Genomic DNA, 19,277 nt, shown 5'->3' with positions numbered 1-19,277 from the left:
TGATTCAAGAGATGTCTTTATACTCAGATTAATGGATAAAGCAGTACAGTCATGTATCGCATAATGACTTCTTGGTCAGCAATGGGCCACATATACAGCTGTAGTCTGGTAAAATTATAATGGAGTCGGAAAATACCTATTGCCTAATGATTTGTGTTACAGTTGCCTACAGAATTCAGTACAGCAACATGTTGTACTAGGAGCCACAGGCTATACCATACAGCCTAGGTATGGAGTAGGCTATACCATCTAGGTTTGTGTAAATACACTTTATGATGTTTGCACAAAGACGAAATCGCCTAATGATGCATTTCTTAGAATACATCCCTATTGCTAAGCAATGCACTACTGTGTCCTCAGAGACTAATATAGTAATGGAACTTTCTTAAAGCAAAATCTACTAGGACGTACTTGAGCCTAGCAGTGATCCTAGGCTGCATTGGACTGGAGGTATAATATGGAACAAATTAATACCAGATCCCAGCAGAAGTCCTCAACTAATTCTAGGCATAGAGCATCTTTCTCACCGTTTGCTGGCTTTCTTTCCTGCTTTTTTTTCTTTGAGATGGAGTCTTGCTGTGTCGCCCAGGCTGGAGTGCAGTGGTGCAATCATGGCTTACTGCAGCCTCAACCTCCCAGGCTCAATCAGGGGATCTTCCCACCTCAGCCCCCTGAATAGCTGAGACTACAGGTATGTGTCACCATGCGCAACTAAATTTTTTTTTTTTTTTTTGTAGAGACAGGGTCTTAACTATGTTGCCAGGGCTGGTCTTGAATGCCTGGCTTCAAGGGATCCTCCCGCCTTGGCCTCCCAAAGTGTTTGGATTATGGGTGTGAGCCCTGTGCCTGGCCCTGTTTTCTGAAGTACATTTTCCTAAGTTGTCAGGGGATTAGTAGTCAGTTTTTAGATTGTTTCTCCACAAAGGCCCAGTTCACCCTTTGCTGACTATTTTCCTGCCTGTTTTTCATTTTAATTGTACCTAAATATCCTAGCCTAAGTTCTGAACTGTGAACTCCTGTTTTCAACTGTAGGTAGAAATATAATGACCACAATTTTTTTTTTTTTTGAGATGGAGTTTCGCTCTTGTTGCCCAGGCTGGAGTGCAATGGCACGATCTCAGCTCACTGCAACCTCTGCCTCCCGGGTTCATGCCATTCTCCTGCCTCAGCCTCCCAAGTAGCTGGGATCACAGGCATGTGCCACCACACCTGGCTAATTTTGTATTTTTTTAGTAGACATGTGGTTTCACCATGTTGGTCAGGCTGGTCTCGAACTCCCGACCTCGGGTGATCCACCCGCCTTGGCCTCCCAAAGTGTTGAGATTACAGGTGTGAGCCACCGCGGCCAGCCACAATTTTAACTTACAAATAAATGGTATTTCATTCCCTCCAAAATAAAAACTAGAAATCAACTGCCAATCAATTTTCTCCATTTGGGAAGCTGTCGCCCTCTAGAGGTAATATGATGTTGGTGGCTCTTTCCAGTTGTCACCAGGACTGATGGCAGAGGGAGTTGCTACTGCATTCAGTGTCTGAGATGAGAGATACCAGACATACCGAAATGCAGTTTTTCTTTTTTCTTTTCTCTTCCTGTCTTTTTTCTTTTCCTTCCCTCCCTCCCTCCCTCTTTCTTTTCCTTTCTTTTTTTTTCTTTTTGAGACGGAATCTTGCTCTGTTGCCCAGGCTGGAGTGCAGTGGTGAGATCTTGCCTCACTGCAGCTTCCGCCTCCCAGGTTCAAGCGATTTTCCTGCCCCAGTCTCTGGAGTAGCTGGGATTACAGGCGCCTGCCACCATGTCTGGCTGATTTCTTTTTGAGGCGGAGTCTCTCTCTGTCGCCAGGCTGGAGTGCGATGGTGCCATCTCGGCTCACTGCAACCTGACTCCCAGGTTTAAGCGATTCTCGTGCCTCAGCTTCCCGAATAGCTGGGACTACAGGTACACGCCACCGCAGTCAGCTAATTTTTGTATTTTTAGTCGAGATGGGGTTTCACCATGTTAGCCAGGATGGTCTCAATTCTCCTGATCTCGTGATCCGCCCGCCTCAGCCTTCCAAAGTGCAGGGATTACAGGCGTGAGCCACCACACTCGGCTGAAATGCAGTTTTATACATAAAGAACCACCTTGCCCAAGATACCAATAGTACTTACTTTGAAACACTATAAAAGGTCTACAACATTACAAGTTGCATCTTAAAAAAATTCTCCATTATATTTAGTTTAAGAGGACTTAGAAGAGGGCTGAAGAGTGGGGAGAAGGCAGGAGAGTGTGAAATACATGGGGACTCCCATGTGTTGGCAGAGAACATGGCCCTCTCAGGAATTTCATGGCTCTAACTGCGTTTCAGCCTAGCTTATCTTACCAGCACTTATTTCAACATTAGGATCTGGGACTTCACTTGGCAGTTGTTCGTGACACAGTTGTAGTACTACTTACTCAGCTAGGAATAACAAAAGGTGTAGACTTTCTCTTTTTTCCTGTTTTTAGACAAGGTCTCACTCTATTGCCCAGGCTGGAGTGCAGTAATGTGATCATAGCTCACTGTAGCCTCCATCTCCCAGGCTCAAGTGATCCTCCTGACTCAGCCTCCCCAGTAGCTGAGACTACAGGCACATAGCACCATGACTGGCTAATTTTTTTGGGTTTTAGTAGAGATGAGGTCTTGCTGTATTGCCCAGGCTGGTCTTGAACTCGTGAGCTCAAGCAATCTTCTCACCTTGGCATCCCAAAATGTTGGGATTACAGGCATGAGCCACTGTGCCTGGCCAATAAAGACTTTTGACTGATGTAATATTATTCAGTCATATAAAGACAAAATGTAAATAAAATGGTTAAAGTGTCCTCTCAGTTGCAGAATAGACCTCAGTTGCTAGAAAGACATAGCTTTTTAAAAATCTTGTTTAGTTTTTTGGGATGAAGTTTTGCTCTTGTTGCCCAGGCTGGAGTGCAGTGGTGTGATCTCAGCTCACTGCAACTTCCACCTCCTGGGTTCATGCAATTCTCCTGCCTCAGCCTCCCGAGTAGCTGGGATTACAGGCACCCACCACCACACCCAGCTAATTTTTGTGTTTTTAGTAGAGATGAGGTTTTACCATGTTGTCCAGGCTACTCTCTGACTCCTGACCTAAGGTGATCCACTTGCCTTGGCCTCCCACGAGTGCTGGGATTACAGGCGTGAGCCACTGTGCCTGGCCTACAATTCATTTTTATTAAAAATAATAATAATAATAATAAAGATGGGGGTCTCACTATGTTGCCCAGGCTGATCTTGAACTCCTGGCCTCAAACGATTCTCCTGCCTTGGCTTCCCAAAGTGCTGGGATTACAGGTGTGAGCAACTACATCCGGCCTTGAATCCTTTTTTATCTAAGATTTTCCGACATTGTCAAATTGTGTAAGGTAAATTTCTACTTGTTCTCTAGAATCCATTCTCCCCATTTTTCCTTAATAAAAACCCCAAATGGTTCCCATTTCCTCCTCCATTTCCCAGCTTCCTTATGGGTGGGTATGGCCACGTGACTTGACCTATGGACTGTGTAAACTGATGTGTGCAACATCCAGCTTTTCCTCCCTTCTTTTAAATAGGGAAGCTGCTTGCTCTCCATGCTTTCTCCCTTTTCACCCTTACTGGGAAAGGATGACAACTTGGGCAGCCACCTTAGACCTACAGATGGCCATGGAATGTTCCACCAGCCGGATCCTTGGAGCAGAGCCACCTACTCACTTTTATCTTATTTAAGCCAACGTATTTTGGAGAAATTAATTTTCCTGCCATTTTTTTCATATGCTGGCTGCTAACTCCAAATAAGAGAAATGACATCTGGTCTCAACATAAAAAACAGTAATGAGGTGGGGCATGGTGGCTCATGCCTGTAATCTCAGCACTTTGGGAGGCCGGTGGGTGGATCACTTGAGGCCAGGAGTTAAAGACCAGCCTGGACAACCTGGTGAGACCTTGTCTCTACTAATACAAAAATTAGCCAGGGGTGGTGACACATACCTGTTATCCCAGCTACTCAAGAAGCTGAGGCATGAGAGTTGCTTGAATCCAGGAGGTGGAGGTTGCAGTGAGCCGAGACTGCACCACTGTACTTCAGGCTGGGTGACAGAGCAAGACCCTGTCTCAAAAAAAAAGAAACAACAGTAGTGGGAGAAACTTGAATGTAGCAGGCCTCCAATTTTATATATATGTGGGTCACAGATACATACCGTATACATACTGTACAAAAAAATAAACTTGTTTTTATAAGCTGAATACATTATGAACAGGCACAATCTTGAACAGTTTAAAAAAGTTAACTGGCCGGGCGCGGTGGCTCACACCTGTAATCCCAGCACTTTGGGAGGCCGAGATGGGCGGATCATGAGGTCAGACTGAGACCATCCTGGCTAACACAGTGAAACCCCATCTCTACTAAAAAAAAAAAAAAAAAAAAAAAAAGAGTTAACTATTAAGAGCTTTGAAAAGGGTGAGGCTGGCCGCAGTGGCTCACGCCTGTATTCCCAGCACTTTGGGAGGCTGAGGCGGGTGGATCACCTGACGTCAGGAGTTTAAGACCAGCCTGGCCAACATAGTGAAACCCCATCTCTACTAAAAATACAAAACAGCTGGGCATGGTGGTGCATGCCTGTAATCCCAGCTACTAGGGGGGCTGAGGCAGGAGGACTGCTTGAACCTGGGAGGCAGAGGTTGCAGTGAGCTGAGATCGTGCCACTGCACTCCAGCCTGGGAAACAGAGCGAGACTCAGTTTCAAAAAAGAAAAAAAATGAGAAAAAAAAGGGTGAGAGTGGGAGCTTTATTTATGTTTAATATGTTTAATACAATTTCAGTGTATATTCTTGTGTTCAATACAGTTAATATCTGGAGTGAACAAGGTCGGTCTCATACATCTATCTGTCCTTTCTTCTTCCGCACGTTGAATACAAGGGAAACAGGCTTCTTGGTTTTATAGGCCACACTTTTCTTGATGCGCTCTCCTTTGATGTTAACAATATATGGCAAGAGAGGGGGCCGGACGGTCAAAACTGTTCCTTCAGGTGTATAGCCTCGGAGATGCAGTCTGTCCTTAACATTAGGTGTTACTGAAACCCAACCTATGCAGGCACGTGACACAACACAAAAGGCTGTTAGCAGTCATCTTATTAAAAATACCAAACCAAAGCTGAAAATGGAATATCAGAGAAGGCTGTCACTCTCTTTCACTCTCTTATTATTTTATTATTTTTAAAGAAACTGTCTTGCTATGTTACCCAGGCTGAACTCAAGTTCCTGGGCTCAATTGATCCTCCTGCCTCAGCCTCCTGAGAAGCCAGGGGAACAGGTAGGCACACCTTATTTTTAGCATACAATGCGTTTTTATGAAAAGTACAAACTTATTTTTAGAATAGGCTGTATTTTATTAATAAACTAGTATGTATACCTTAAAATAATCAGCTCTCATCAGTTAAGGCACTTTTCTATTAAAAAAATTGTCAGTAAGGCTGCTTTATTCACTTTTTGTTTTTTTTTTTGAGATGGAGTTTGGCTCTTGTTGTCCAGGCTGGAGTGCGATGGCGTGATCTCGGCTCAACGCAACCTCCACCTGCCAGGTTCAAGCGATTCTCCTGCCTCAGTCTCCCGAGTAGCTGGGATTACAAGCATGCGCCACCACGCCCGGCTAATTTTGTATTTTTAGTGGAGACTGAGTTTCTCCATGTTGGTCAGTCTGGTCTCAAACTCCCTACCTCAGGTGATCCGCCTGCCTTGGCCTCCCACGTGCTGGGATTACACGTGTGAGCCACTGCACTCGTCCTTTTATTCACTTTTTAAAAAGTGCTTGGCATAAAATTACCTGCAGAGGAAAACTTGATGTCTGCCACTGCTTCAGATCCCCCCCGTCCTCCTTTTAACATAATATCTTCAGCAACAAGAGGAGGAAATCCTGCCATTCGTTCTTTTCCACCCATTGGAACCTTCCAATGAAATAAAGATATTTACAAGTTCAAATTAAATTTCTTGGAACTCTAACATTAAGTAAATCACTGATAAGATAATTCTGTACAGGGATCAATAATAAAATCCTTTCAAATATTCAACTGTTGAAAAGAACGTACAATCACTTCTGGGGCCAAATGAAAAGGAAGGGAACTCTGTGATGGGATGAAGCCTACAAATCTCAGGGCCCTGGGCCACACATTGGGCAAGCACCTGGTAACAGCCTCTGGACAGGAGAATTGTGCTTCACTGACACTGTTTTTAGAATCTTCTACAGGGCTTCACATAGATTAATGTTGGGCAATTAAGGCACGGTCCTTCCAAGTACCTCAGTTCTTACAAGTGTGGCCATCAAGATTAATGCCTGGTCTTTATGAGTTAAGGGTCCATATATAATGGATAAGATTTAGTTTTATGTTTACAGGTGTTTCCATGATGAGAAGTAATTGAGTTTTTTTTTTTTTTTTTTTTGAGACGGAGTTTTGCTCTTGCTGCCCAAGTTGGAGTGCAATGGCACGGTATCAGCTCACTGCAACCTCCGCCTCCAGGGCTCAAGTGATTCTCTTGCCTCAGCCTCCCGAGTAACTGGGATTACAGGTGTGCGCCACCATGCCAGGCTAATTTTTTGTATTTTTAGTAGAAACAGGGTTTCACCATGTTAGCCAGGCTGGTCTTGAACTCCTGACCTCAGGTGATCTGCCCGCCTCGGCCTCCCAAAGTGCTGGGATTACAGGAGTGGGCCACTGTGCCTGGCCGTAACTGATAATTTATTCATCTATTCATTAGCAAATCTCTCCTGTGTTTAGCACTAAGGACACAAAGATAGATTTTGCAGTATGGTTTCTGCCCCCAAGGAGATCAAAGGGGTAAATAATATGTAAGCAAATACAAGGTCAGAAATGTAATGTGAGGCATCTATAAGTACTACGGTTGTGAAGGAAGGAGTAATGAATGCGTTCAGTCAAGGAAAACATTAGCAAAGAAGCAATATATATATAAAACAAAGAACAACAACAAAAACAAATAAGCAATTATGAGCAATATTTTGAGAAATGAGTCAAAGTTATTCGGTGGAAAGATATTCTCGGTCAGCACAGGTACAGATAAAAACTGGAAAAAGGATGATGAGTTCAGGGAACTGTAGCTTCACTGTCCAAAGTATGGTGTGTGTGTGTATGTGTGTGTGTGTATGTGTGTGTATTAGTGATGAGGCTATCAGTTTATACAACTTTTTGCAACAATGTCACTATTGGGCACTCAAAATGTGGCTGGTGACACTAAGCAGCCATATTTTAAATTTTCTTTTCTTTTCTTTTTTTTTTTTACAGACAGGGTTTCACCCTGTCACCCAGGCTACAGTGCAGTGGCATAATCATGGCTCACCACAGCCTCATACTCCTGGGCTCAAGTGGTGCTCCTGCCTCAACCTCTCGAGGAGCTGGGACTACATGGACTATAGGTGCATGCCACCATACCTGGCTAACTTGAGCAAAAATTTTTTTTGAGATGGAGTCTCTCTCTGTCACCCAGGCTGGAGTGTAGTGGCGTGATCTTGGCTCACTGCAACCTCTGCCGCCCTGGTTCAAGCAATTCTCCTGCCTCAGCCTCCTGAGTGGCTGGGATTATACGCACCCACCACCACACCTGGCTAATTTTTGTATTTTTAGTAGAGATGGGGTTTCACCATCTTGGCCAGGCTGGTCTTGAACTCCTGACCTTGTCATCCATCTGCCTTGGCCTCCCAAAGTGCTGGGATTACAGGGGTGAGCCACCACGCCTGGCCCAACGTGAGCAAATTTTAATTGTCACTAATATATTTAAATTTAGATACCCACATGTGGCTAATGGCTACCAAATTGGACAGTGTAGTCTAGAGAAACAACAGCTGTGTGGCTATTCTAGGATCAGTCTATATAGCGCAAATGTGCTTTATAGCCAGAATTCTCAAAGAGAATGAGGTGAGGGAAAGCTAGCTCAAGATATTGTATAACAGTTCTGTCCAACAAAGGCCTTCCTAACAGAGCTATTGGACCATTCCAGTGTATACTAACCATAACCATGCAATCATTAAGGTGTGTTGCCTTACCTGGAGTAACGTATGACCTGCATGCTTCTGATACAGAGTGTCTGCCCTGTCCAAGGAGGTGATATGCACAGGGAGGGTGTTGGAAGCCACGACTGTAAACCAAGCTGACTGATTTCCCTTAAGAAAGGAAGAAGTCATTTGACCTGGTGAAAAACTTGGAAAACCTGCATATTCAAGGTACAATCAACTATCAAAAAAAACCCAAAAAACAAAAACCAAAAACCCAATCAGACTCCCTTTATAAGTATTGGTATGGCAGTAGCTGTAAATCAAATTATACTAAGAACAGGGGCACAAGACTGAAGCAGTGCATTTCAGCAATTCATGTGAAACTATGACTTCTTTGACAGACTCAATACTATTTTTGAAAAAACGTGTCTATTATTAAAAATTAAAAGGAAATACTATCTGCTTCAATTGTCTCTGTAAAGTTAGGTTTAAAATATTAACATTTTATGTGCTCTAATGAAATATATAAGGGTGCAAGCCTGGTGTAGTGGCTCATGCCTGTAATCCCAGCACTTTGGAAGACTGAGGTGGGTGAATCCCTTGAGCTCAAGTTTGAGACCAGCCTGGGCAACATGGCAAAACCCCATCTCTATAAAAAATACAAAAATTAGCTAGGTGTGGTGATGTGTGCCTGTAGTCCCGGCTACTTGCGGGGCTGGGGTGGGAGGATCACTGGAGCCCAGGAGGTTGAGGCTGCAGTGAGCCATAACTATCACTGCACTCCAGTCTGGGCAACAGAGTTTCAAAAACAAACAAACAAACAAAAACAACCAACTCCCCCCAAAACAAAAAACCAACAACCTCCCAAAACGAAATATATAAGGGTTCTAAGTGTGTAAAGCAAAATTTCTAACAAAGTATGAGCAAACACAAAACCCAAGAAATGTGCTATAGTGATGGCCTGTAAGGTGTATTGTGTTGTTGGACATATCCATGTTTCATTTTCCTTTTTTCTCTTCACTTTAGCAAAGGGAGAACAATTCCATAGACACTCCAAAATCTCTAGATGCTAAATAAATGAATACCAAACAAAAAAGGATATGCATAAAAACACACATATCATGGGAAACAAAGTGTGGAATTAATTTAATGCCTGTAACCCTGTACCTAAAGGTTTGACTTTATCCCATAGATTTGACTCTGTCCCACAGAATAGGGATAGTATCTTGTTTTAAATGCCAAGCTGTGTGGGGTACTCAATTGAAAACATAGTTTTTAAGACCTAGCACTTTTTGGGGGGGATGAGAGAGTAGGGCATTTATTTTCTCCAAGTTTTTTTTTTTTTTTTTTTTTTTGAGATGGAGTCTCACCCCATCACCCAGGCTAGAGTGCAGTGGTGCGATTTCAGTTCACTGCAGCCTCCGCCTCCCAGGTTCGAGTGATCTTCCTGCCTCAGCCTCTCTAGTAGCTGGGATTACAAGTGCGCCACCACGCCCAGCTGATTTTTGTATTTTTAGTAGAGATGGGTTTTCACCACGTTGACCAAGCTGGTCTTGATCTCCTGGCCTCAAGTGATCAGCCTGCCTCAGTCTCCCACAGTGCTGGAATTACAGGCGTGAGCCACCATGCCCAGCCATCCCCAAGTTTTTATTACAGAAATTTTTAAACATAAAAACAAATTAAACCCTATACAATCATGGCTTAGTTATCAACATTTTGTCAGTTTTGTTCATATATCTGCTTCCTTAAAGTGAATCCCAATATTTTAAAATCAGTTTTTAATGGTACAGACTTTACTTACCTGCAGGAAATCTATGCGGCCTATAGCACCCAAAAACAGAACCATTCCTGGTTTAAGCACAAAAGTTCTTGGAACAATGGACTGTGTTGGCAAAACAATATTTACTTCTTTTTCTGTTAGAAGATTTAAAATCTGTGAAGCAAATGGCAGATTTTTTTAAGAAAAATACTTTTATTGAAAATATATTACGATTTACCTGTAAAATAAAAAGTGAAGAAAAATATGCCAGACTTCAAAATAAACTAAATTATGTCAGTTTGCTACACATCAAATTTATATAGATTCTTCCTGTCAAAATTAATCTCAATCTGATGGCTCTACCTTTGTTTTACAACTTAATCTACAGTAATGGCAAAATAACTTTATAGGTGTATGAGACTTTCCTATGTCAGCAGCATTCCCTAAATGTCAAAATTAATGTGAACCTGAAAACATGTTGATTCAATACCAAGATAGAAAATATACGTTCTCCTTATCAAGGCTTGTGGGGAGGAGCAATTTCAGCTTAAAGTAATGGTATATGTGACCTCATGTCCTAGTGGTAAGTTGCATGCATTAAATGCAAAATGGTCACCCATTCTAGGAGCAAGTAAATTGGCTGAATAACCTCTTTCTAAATTCTGGTCTTCAATTTCCTTATTTATCCCAAATATTCAGCAGAGAATGAGAAAAAGTTATAAATCCCCTATGCTTATAACATAGAGGATTTATAATTTATCCCTATAATTTATCATAAATCCCTTCTAAGGATGACAAGTTCCTAGAGAGACTAGAGAAAAATAGAAAAGGAAAGACAGAAGTACAAGATTCTGGAAAGATTTAAGGAATCAAATTCTGGTTAAAAAAGAATAAAGGTGGTACAAATTGGACACAAAACTTGTAAACTTCCTTTTTAAGAATAACAAGAGGCTGGGCACAGTGGCTCACGCCTGTAATCCTAGCACTTTGGGAGGCTGAGGCGGGTGGACCACCTGAGGTCGGGAGTTCAAGAGACCATCCTGACCAACATGGAGAAAGCCCGTCTCTACTAAAAATACAAAATTAGCCGGGCATGGTGGTGCACACCTGTAATCCCAGCTACTCGGGAGGCTGAGGCAGGAGAATCACTTGAATCCGGGAGGCGGAGGTTGTGGTGAGCCGAGATCGCACCATTGCCCTCTAGCCTGGGCGACAGAGCAAGACTCCGTCTCAAATAAAAAAAAAGAATAACAAGAAAATAAAAAATAGAAATGATACATCACAAGAAAATAATAAGGGAGCTACAAATAGTTTTCTTCATTATTTGTGTTTAAAAAGGCACATTAAAAGCCATTTGCAGGTCAGTCGATAGTGGCTCATGGCTGTAATCCCAGGACTTCCAGAGGCAGCAACAGGCAGATCCCTTGAGCTCAGGAGTTTTTTTTTTGAGATGGAGTCTCACTGTGTCACCCAGGCTGGAGTGCAGTGGCACGATCTTGGCTCACTGCAACCTCTGCCTCCCAGGTTCAAGCAATTCTCCTTTCTCAGTCTCCCAAGTAGCTGAGATTACAGACATGCGCCAGCATGCTTGGCTAATTTTTTTTGGTATTTTTAGTAAAGATGGGGTTTTGTCACATTGGCCAGGCTGGTCTCGAACTCCTGACCTCAAGTGATCCACCTGCCTTGGTTTCCTGAAGTGCTGTGATTAGAGGTATGCGCCATCACGCCCAGCTGAGCTCAGGAGTTTGAGACCAGCCTGGGTAACATGGCAAAACCCCACCTCTATGAAAAATACAAAAATTAGCCGGGGTTGTGTGTGTCTGTAGTTTCTAGCTACCCTAGAGGCTGAGGTGGAGGATCGCTTAAGCCAGGAAGGCAGAAGTTACAGTGGGCCAAGATTCCACCACTGCACTCCAGCCTAGACCAGACTGGGCAACATAGCAAGGTCCTGTCGCTACAAAAACTAAACAATTAGTTGGACATGGTGGTGTGTACTTGTGGCCCTAGCTAATTGAGAGGCTGAAGTGGGAGGATTGGCTGAGCCCAGGACTTTGTAGTTACTTGATCATGCCACTGCATTCCAGCCTGGGCAACAGGGAAAACCTTGTCTCTCTGTTTATTTTTTTTTGTTGAGACAGGGTTTCCCTCTGTTGCCCAGGCTGGGCTGCAGTGGCAAGATCTCAGCTCACTGCAACCTCTGCCTCCCAATAAGTGTATCAAGTGATTCTTGTGCCTCAGCCTCCTGAGTAGCTGGGATTACAGGCATGCACCACCATGCCCAGCTAATTTTTTGTATTTTTAGTAGAGATACAGTTTTGGCATGTTGCCCAGGCTGGTCTCAAACTCCTGGGCTCAAGCAATCCTCCCACCTCCGCCTCCCAAAGTGCTGGGACTACAGGCGCAAGGCACGGTGCGCAGCCTGAGTCTTAATACTTCCATTTCACAACAGAGATACTTGGTTCAGTGTGGGAAATCCTGGTTTAAGACAGCAAATAAGTGTATCTGTAAACTAACAGAGAAGAAAACTACCAGTGCTGACAGACATTTATATCTAAAAATTTGGGGTTCTCATTCTGCTGTCTAGAATATTTTGCAAATTCTTGCCTTTCTGACACAACTCTTTCATAGAGGGTATATGACTTAAGTAACTGCTATGCCTGATCTAACAGCATCTGAGAGGGAAGAATTAGTCTGGGCGTGGTGGCTCACATCTGTAATCCTAGCACTTTGGGAGGCCGAGGTGGGTGGATTACCTGAGGTGAGGGGTTCAAGACCAGCCTGGTGAAACCATCTCTAGTAAAAATACAAAAAGTAGACGGGTGTGGTGGCACATGCCTCTAAAACCAGCTACTTGGGAGGCTGAGGCAGGAGAATTGCTTGAACCCAGGAGGCAGAAGTTGCAGTAAGCCAAGATCATTGCGCCACTGCACTCTAGCCTGGGGGAGACCGTCTCAAAAAAAAAAGTTGTGGGGAGGAAGAATTAGTTCATTAAGCTAAAGTGATAGAATATTATTAGAAAGCAGTTCTGAACTTTTGGACTGCTAAGGAAGAAAAGATGGCATTAGCAATTATTCTAGGAGGGCAATAAAAGTTAAAAGGTCTGTATGATTCAGTGACAGGGGACACCAAATAGAATACAATTCTGAGAATGTAACTGTAAGTGTTACTGACAAGGCCAAGAAAAGTACCTAAGAAACCAATGTGGTTTTGTAGGGAGACACAGAGATAATTAGAATAATCAGAAACTGGTCAGTAACCAGATTCAAAGGAAGTGATTAATGAATCTCTTGTGAGGCTGTATCCTGGATGCACATTTGAGTCAATCAATGATCTGAATGAAGATCCAAACTGCAACGCAAAGGCAAGGCAAGGGAAAGTAATGAGATTTAATGAATATTTAACAGAGTAAGATATAGGCTGAATTTAACAAGACAAAGTCAAAGTTACCTATGAGTCCCAAAGTTGTCCATGAGCAGTTGGATTAAAGAGAGGCATAGGAACAAGACAGGTAGAGTTAATGCTATTCTTTTTTTTTTTTTTTTTTGAGAAGGAGCCTCGCTATGTCACCCAGACTGGAGTGCAGTGGCGCAATCTCAGCTCACTGCAAGCTCTGCCTCCTGGGTTCATGCCATTCTCCTGCCTCAGCCTCCCCAGTAGATGGGATTACAGGCGCCTGCCACCATGCCTGGCTATTTTTGTATTTTTAGTAGAGACGGGGTTTCGCCGTGTTAGCCAGGATGGTCTTGATCTCCTGACCTTGTGATCTGCCCGCCTGTGCCTCCCAAAGTGCTGGGATTACAGGCGTGAGCCACTGTGCCCAGCTGGAGTTAATGCTATTCTAAATCATGCTCACCTGAGAGCACTGCGTTCTCAGTGTCAAACTTTAAGAACAAACATAGAAAACATTCTGATGAGGCCTGGGTCAATGAATAGCCTGTTTCTCAGGGAGCACAGCTGTAGGAAATGAAGACAAATAATCCAGATTGTCAGCACAGTAAATGCTCAATGTTTGCTGGATGAACTAATGAAAGAGAAGAAAAGGGAGGGATAGGTGAAGAAGAGATGGGATGTTACACTTTAAAATATTTCAAAGTCTGGCAAGGGAAATAGGTATTACGTTAGTCCCATATGGCTTTAGGGAACAATGGGTGCATGTTACAGGGAGACTGTTCAGCTCAGTACACTCAATATAAAGAGAAGGTCAAAGACCCAAATGAGTTACCTTGGAAGGTGACGGGGCACAGTTTCAGTTAATGGTGAGTCACTCCTGTCAGTTCAAGATGGAGGACCCCTTGATGGATATGTTATAGGGGTAATTCAAGCAGGAACTAGGGAGGTGGACTTCAGTGATATTTATGTTTTTTTCCAATCTCAAAACCTAGGCTTCTGTAAATGTTTCCCTAACTAAGGTAACAATCACAATGATAAGAAATAAGTTGGTTGTCAGCAATGAAGTCTATCAAATGGAACAGAGAACTTGAGGGCATACAGATTCACCCTTAAACAGCTTTTATGAATGAATCAGAACTGAGTCTAAAATGGAAGTATACTTCTTTTCCTGTTTTCTGCCAATTAAGACAGTGGTACTTGTACAATTGAAAGTAAATGTTTCAGAGGCTGATATGACTAGTAATAAAACTCCAGTTTCCCATTTAGCTGGCTCTGCATGCATTACACTCTTTCTCTATTGCAATTCCCCTGTCTTGATAAATTGGCTATATATGAGCAGCAAGCAATATAAACCCATTAAAAAAGAAAAAGAAAGTAAATGTTTCTAAAGGAAACCAAATACATACACAGTTTTCTTTTGTAATTCCAGGGGTGTCATAAAACCAGTGGGCATCTTTCACATCTTGTGCAGTCAATTCTACTTGTTTGGTGGATTTGTGCGTACCCATAACAGGTTCATTTTCCATGTCAAAGGCAAGTGAATCAGCATCAAACTCAAAGGGAACTGTATCCTTCCGTTCTTCTGAATACAAGAATGTCCTTCCAACCCTTCCTAGAACAAGTTATAGTAAGGTTATCAGTCACTCCTTTAATACTTTTGACTCCAGACATAATTTTTATGTTTCCCTCAAACAAGTTACTAAGATTACAGTGTAGGGAAGTGAGGCAACAATGATACTTTTTTTTTCTTCCAAAAAGCAATGGGAGTCAAACTCTTGCAATCATCAAGTGTGTGGCTGGCGGTGTACATGGAGTGGCAGGGGTGAGTGTGTGTGGAAATCAAACTGTTTTAAAGAAAGCCTGAAAAGATATACCAAGGAAAGACAGACAATCTAATCTAAAGCTGCTGCATGGAGTAAAAACTTTTACTACCTGTACCGCTCTGGGTTTCCAAATAGTAGCCTGAGTGCTAAAAGGCCTCTTTGTTGCAGAACGAGGAAGGCAGTCTCTCCCCACAAAAACTGGCTAGCCTTGGACAACCGTATTTCACGTTGCTTAACAAAGAATTTTAGCATAATACCAACCAGGGTTTTCCCATAGAGGATGCTTACCTACGACATAACCATGCTTTTTCAGGACATTAAGCTGATTTTGTTCTTGCTCACTAAGATCTTCTTCAGCTTGAGTTGAATCTTTTTTAAGTCTTTGATGTCTTTTAAACCTTCTGTAAGGAGTTGGGTTGCAAATGGGAAACTTTAGAAGGTTTAATGTAGTACCTGAAATACACAGAATAAATACATCTTTAGAAAAGGGAATAAGGGGGAAGAAAATGAACATTTTTGAGGATCTACACTGTGTCGGTTACTGTAATAAAACATAAAATTACTGACACTTTACAAATGAGGAAATAGGTTAAGAGATTAGCTCACAGGGGAAACCAGAATTTGAATCCAAAATCTATAGGCCCGATTTCTTTCAATTTTCATCACATTACCATTCAGTATAAAAGTAATATTTGTGTAAAATTCAAAGTGCAAGACAGAGAAGAGCAGCTTACTAAATGAAACTCTGGTTTCAAGGGAACAAATAGGGCAGTCAGTTTTGTAAACTTAAATTTAAACCTGGCTGGGCGTGGTGGCTCACATCTGTAATCCCAGCACTTCGGGAGTCCCAAGCGGGTGGATCACTTGAGGTCAGGAGTTCCAGACCAGCCTGGCCAACATGGTGAAACCCCCCTCTCTACTAAAAATACAAAAAATTAGCTGGGTGTGGTGGTGTGTGCCTGTAGTCCAGCTACTCGGGAGGTTGAGGCAGGAGAATTGCTTGAACCCGGGAGGCAAGGGTTGCGGTGAGGTGAGATCACACCACTGCACTCCAACCTGGGTGACAGAGTGAGACTCTGTCTCAAAAAAAAAAAAAAAAAAAAAGCTAGAATTACAGATGTGAGCCACTGAGCCCAGCGAAGCCACACATCAAATTGCACTAATGAGCCAGGAGTGGTGGCTCACACCTGTAATCCCAGCACTTTGGGAGGATGAGGTGGGTAGATCACTTGAGGTCAGGAGTTGGAGACCTGCCTGGCCAACGTGGTGAAACCCTGTTTTTACCAAAGATACAAAAATTAGCTGGGCATGGTGGTGCTTACCCGTAATCTCGGCGCTTTGGGAGGCCAAGGTGGGCAGATCACGTGAGGCCAGGAGTTCGAGACCAGCCTGACCGACATGGTGAAACCCCATCTCTACTAAAAATACAAAAATTAGGCCGAGTGCGGCGGCTCACGCCTGTAATCCCAGCACTGTGGGATGCCGAGGCGGGCGGATCACGAGGTCAGGAGTTCGAGACCAGCCTGACCAACATGGTGAAACCCCGTCTCTACTAAAATTACAAAAATTAGCTGGGCATAGTGGCGTGTGCCTGTAATCCCCGTTACTCAGGAGGCTGAGGGAGGAGAATCTCTTGAACTCCGGAGGAGGAGGTTGCAGTGAGCTGAGATCTCACGCCACTGAACTCCAGCCTAGGCGACAGAGTGAGGCTCTGTCTCAAAAACAAAACAAACAAAAAAACCCACAAATTTCATTAGGTTCAGACAGTAAAAAGGGCGCGCACTTTCTGAAACAATATACAAAGAAGTTACAAAGCAGATCTCCAGAACAGGAACTTTGTTTTGTTCCCTGGTCTATCTCCAGTGCCTAGTGACTGGGAACAGAGAAGTGCTCCATAAACACTGTAATTAGAAAATTACTACAACACATCCTGAATTTTTCCTAGCAGTAAGCTGACACAGAAGAGAGGTATGACCAGAGTGGGGAGAGAATTTGTAAAGGGAAGGGTACCGGCAGCCCGTAGTGGACATTAAGGGAGGATGTAGTCGGTGCCTCAGCTAGGACCAGACGTCCACCTTGTCAGAAAACGAAGAGGGAGAGAGCCTCCTAAAACTCACCTGGCCAAGGGGAGATGGTGGCTCTGTCGATGGCCTCGGAGCCCTTGGCGGTGCAGTAATCGGACTCCAGGAGCGTGTTAAAGAGAGTGGATTTGCCGGCGTTGGTGGCGCCCACTAAGTAGACGTCCCCACGGTAGCGCCAGGAGCGCTGAAGGGCAGAGATCAACTCTTCCACTCCATAGCCGGTCTTGGCGCTGATCAGTCGCACGTCTCTGACCACCGTGCGGGACCAGTTCGGCGGATTCGAATTCTCCCCGTCCTGTGGCTCGTTCTTGACGGGGATCTGTGGCCCTTGGTGGCCAGGGGCCAGCAGGAGCCCGGCCCGGGCACAGTCGTCCCACAGTCGCTCCCGCAGCCTCTGCCGGTAGCCAGGAGCATCCTGGGGCAGGAGGTCCACTTTGTTTCCCAGCACGATCAGCTGCTTGGGGCCCACCAGCGCGGGCAAGTCGGGCAGCAGGGCGTCGGGCAGGTCGAGCAGGTCCACCATGTAGAGAACCAGGGAAGGCCCGGGCCGCCGCAACGCGGAGCTCACCAGCTCCAGGTACTGCTCGCGGCTCACCTGCAGGCGTAGAGCGCGCCGGTGGTGCACCAGCAGCCAGCATCGCTGGCACACGGTCCGCGCCAGCCCGCCGTCTGCCTCCGCCATGCGGAGGAACTTGTCGCAGGGCAGGTAGCCGGGCACGCCGGAATCCTGGCAGTGCAGCTCTGCCCCGCAGCCCGAGCAGTTCACGCCGCTGGGCGGCACTGCCGCGTCCGGGTGCCCCACGACCGGGTGCTCCCGGGGCCTGGTCCGTAGGTTTTGCTGTCGCCGCTCCTCCCGCCGCTGCTGCCTCTGTCGCTCCTCCTCCTCCTGCTGTTGCTGGAGCTCCTGCAGCTGCTCTTCGCGGGTGGGCTCCAGCTCCGGCTCCGGGATGTACTCCGGGAACAGAAAACGCTCCTGCATGTCAGCACCTTCTCCAAAGCCCTCCGTGTCCACGGGGTCATAAGGAAGCTCGCGTCCCAGACTCGATGAGTGCTGGAAGGAGGAGGCGGCAGCGCGCCTCCTCCCCAAGAGCGGCTCCCGGAGGCCATGGCGCGCTGCCGTGGGAGCGAATCCACGAAAGAAAAGGCTCAGCAGCCTGAACTGCAGGCGAGCGGGCAGCATGAGGAAGTAGCTCCAGGCAAAGGGGCGGAGTCACAAGCGCGCACGCGTACTAGGGCCCGAGGCGACGCGCGTGTTAGAACCGAGACGAAAGCGAGTGGGTACCTGGGAGCTGTCCTGGTTAGTTTTGCGTCTAATCTCGTGAGTTCTCGCGATTTAAGCGCCGAGACTGAGAACCTACTTAAAGCTATAGTAAAGGCATTGGAGGCACTGGAGGATTGAGCTAGATGGGCAGAAGAGAGCGATGAGCGTTTTGAGTTTTTTCACTTTCAGGCTTAACGCCTCACTGCTAGCCCAAGCCGCCCGTAATAAATCACATTTAAAAAGGAGCTTCCGGGCCGGGCGCGGTGGCTCACGCCTGTGATCCCAGCACTTTGGGAGGCCGAGGCGGGCGGATCATGAGGTTAGGAGATCGAAACCATCCTGGCTAAGACGGCGAAACCCTGTCTCTACTAAAAATACAAAAAATAAACCGGGCGTGGTGGCGGGCGCCTGTAGTCCCAGCTACTCAGGAGGCTGAGGCAGGAGAATGGCGTGAACCCGGGAGGCGGAGCTTGCAGTGAGCCGAGGTCGCGCCACTGCACTCAAGCTTGGGCGACAGAGCGAAACTCCGTCTCAAACAAAACAAAACAAAACAAAACAAAACGGAGCTTCTGGCCGGGCGCGTGGCTGGAACGGTAGGCGAGCGGGCAGCTCGCCTCTAATCCCAGCACCTTGGGAGGCCGAGGCGGGCGGATCACCTGAGATCGAGACCAGCCTGGCAAACGTGGTGAAACCCCGTCTCTACTAAAAATACAAAAATTAGCCGGGCGTGGTGGCGCGCGCCTGTAATCCCAGCTATTTGGGAGGCCGAGGCAGGAGAATCGCTTGAACCCGGGAGACGGAGGTTGCAGTGAGCCGAGATCGCTCCACTGCACTCCAGCCTGGGCAACAGAACGAGACTCCATTTCAAAAAATAATAAACAAATAAAAATAAAAATTGCTTCGTGTTTTGGTCTTTATAAAGGCAAATCAATTGAGCATCCCAATGTCGCGGATT

The 19,277-nt window shown here is 45.2% G+C and overlaps 1 protein-coding gene and 1 long non-coding RNA gene across 2 annotated transcripts; one reads left to right on the top strand and one right to left on the bottom strand.

Annotated features, from left to right (window-relative positions):
* Positions 1 to 550: 550 nt before the first annotated feature.
* On the top strand, positions 551 to 5,647 carry LOC144341180 (uncharacterized). The gene is made up of 3 exons (XR_013417964.1): positions 551 to 691; positions 5,254 to 5,320; positions 5,514 to 5,647. It is a non-coding gene; the product is annotated as an uncharacterized LOC144341180 (long non-coding RNA).
* NOA1 (nitric oxide associated 1) lies at positions 4,782 to 18,081 on the bottom strand. The gene is given in 7 exon segments (NM_001193688.2): positions 4,782 to 5,093; positions 5,831 to 5,951; positions 8,060 to 8,176; positions 9,810 to 9,941; positions 14,564 to 14,769; positions 15,269 to 15,433; positions 17,098 to 18,081. Coding segments are annotated over 7 exon segments (1,896 nt in total). The 5' UTR covers positions 18,041 to 18,081; the 3' UTR covers positions 4,782 to 4,881.
* Positions 18,082 to 19,277: the final 1,196 nt, after the last annotated feature.

This window comes from Macaca mulatta, chromosome 5, assembly GCF_049350105.2.
Source record: "Macaca mulatta isolate MMU2019108-1 chromosome 5, T2T-MMU8v2.0, whole genome shotgun sequence".
Taxonomy (NCBI): Eukaryota; Metazoa; Chordata; class Mammalia; order Primates; family Cercopithecidae; genus Macaca; species Macaca mulatta.
The sequence above is the reverse complement of the archived record's forward strand: the minus strand, read 5'-3'. Positions and strand labels throughout refer to the sequence as shown.